The 2,229-nt window shown below is 37.0% G+C and overlaps 1 protein-coding gene across 1 annotated transcript; it reads right to left on the minus strand.

Moving 5' to 3' along the window:
- Positions 1 to 210: 210 nt before the first annotated feature.
- On the minus strand, positions 211 to 1,664 carry LOC122886064 (olfactory receptor 1030-like). The gene has a single exon (XM_044217933.1). The coding sequence runs from the start codon at positions 1,583 to 1,585 to the stop codon at positions 650 to 652; it is 936 nt and encodes a 311-aa protein (XP_044073868.1). The 5' UTR covers positions 1,586 to 1,664; the 3' UTR covers positions 211 to 649.
- Between the last annotated feature and the right edge of the window lie 565 nt (positions 1,665 to 2,229).

The following is a 2,229-nucleotide window of genomic DNA, read 5'->3' on the forward strand; positions in this document are numbered from 1 at the left end:
AGGGAGATGTGTAAAATCTGATTAATTAAAAGTGATGTAACTTAAGGCAGTTTGCACATGCACCGGTATTTTCTGTAAAATATGATATCTGCAAAAATACAGCACAATTACATAAATTGTTTCATTACTTAGTATACCAGTCAGTGGGTGTGAACAAATATTAGAAACACCTTTCAATAATACAAATCAACAGCACCACAAAATACAGCCTCCAGAATGACCACAAAGTTTAATCAACACCTCTCTGAAACAGAGTCAACGAAAACTTAAAATGTAGTTGACAACTCAAAGTATGTATCAATACTTAGCCTCTTCAGTTCTTACAATTATTATACATGTGGAATCTGCATCAGCTTGTGTATCCTTAGACACTAACAATGTTGTTGTTTTTCTGATGAATTATTTTAAAAAGATATCATGAAATGTTTAAAGAACTATGATGTGAAAAATCTCAGAAAGCGCACCTCAGTGTTCATATCTATTCGTCAACCAAATTCTGGAAGCAGAAATAGAAAGGGGGTTCATGTCATTGGATATATTCCAATGCTTTGAAAGAAAGGTCAGGCCACATGTCTGACCATCACTTTCCCATATCATATGGGAACCTGATGATAGAAAGGCTGACCTGAAAACACAATTTCACAATGTATCAGCCTAATCCTTGTTTGTTGTCTGTACACAAACTTAAAAAACTGTTGCGAACTTGAGTCAGTTTAAGTCCATAAATAATAGGGTTGAGAATAGGTGGAATCACGAGAAACTGTATGGCCATGAAATTCTTTACACTCTGTGATACAGAGCTTGATCCATATCTAGCGTACATGAGGTCAAAAAGCAGAGCAACTGTGACATTAAGCAAACATAATAAATGTGGCACGCATGTCTGCATAAACTTCCTCCTGCCCTCTCCTGACTTTAAAGCTGATTTTACCAACTGCACATAAGAACACACAATGAAAAGGTCATGCCCAAAATAGAAAAATATGATGACAAATCCAACAATATTATTTGTTGTTATTGAATTGCAGGAAAGTTTGAGGATTGACCAGTTCTCACAATAAAGTTTTTCTATGTGGGAGCCACATAACTCCAGTTTAGAGGTCATTATCATCACAATAGTCTGACAGAGGAAAGGTACAAGTCTGGAGAAACACACCAACAAAACAACCCTATGTTTAGTCATAACAGAGTGATACTCCAGTGGTCGACATATAGCCACATATCGGTCATAGGCCATCAGGGCTAGAAAAGAAAAATCTGTTGCTACATAGGAGTAGATTACAAAGACCTGCAACAGGCAACCAGCATAAGATATAACATGAGTGTTAGACAATAGATCAAAAAGGAACTTGGGGTAAAAGCCTGCTGTCCCATAAAGACTATTAATGCACAGATTACATAGGAAGATGTACATGGGTTCATGAAGTTTTTCCTCCAATATGATAGTAACAATAAGAGCACCATTTACAAGAAAAATCACACTGTAACACAACAGGGTGACAGAGAAAAGAGCAACTCTGTGCTTTGCTGTTATGTCATTTAATCCTGATAAGGAAAATGCACTTAAAATGGTTGCATTGATCATTGTTTACCGATTTGTCAAAAAATGTCACTGGTTAGTTATCTCTGTCTTGTCCTTGATTGTGTTGTCCTCTGTTGTTAAAAAAAATGAAACACCATGATTCACCACTGGTCCGACAAACAATGTAACTGATTTTATTCTCTGTTGAGCATTGTCACTGTCCAATCAGCAGTCAGAATTTACCAGAGCTCCTGAGTTTAATTACCCACCCTAATTAAACACTTGAAATAATCTTATTTTTGTCCATGTTCAGTGTCTTATGTCACGTGCAATATCTCAGAAGCTGATCACATTTTAACTCAACATAGCAGCTAAATCCAGTATTCCAGTAGACAATGTGCATTAACACCAATCTGACACCAGTGTGTAATTCAGTACTGTAATTATAACATATATTATGGGATAGCAGATGTGATCATAATCATAACTAAAGCAGAAGCCGTTGCTCAACTGCTGGGAGTATGTACTATCAATGTCAAACACTGTCTCTCTATTTCATCACTTTCAAATGTATTAAAAAGTGGAAAACTAGAATGTAATGTGAGTGTTACGTAGGCTATATCACTGTTAATTGTGATTGTGATTGTGGCACCCCGCCCGGACTGGGCAGGGCGCCCTGGTTCTCCCTCATGCTGCTAATCACCGGC

Source organism: Siniperca chuatsi, linkage group LG12 (assembly GCF_020085105.1).
Source record: "Siniperca chuatsi isolate FFG_IHB_CAS linkage group LG12, ASM2008510v1, whole genome shotgun sequence".
Classification (NCBI taxonomy): Eukaryota; Metazoa; Chordata; class Actinopteri; order Centrarchiformes; family Sinipercidae; genus Siniperca; species Siniperca chuatsi.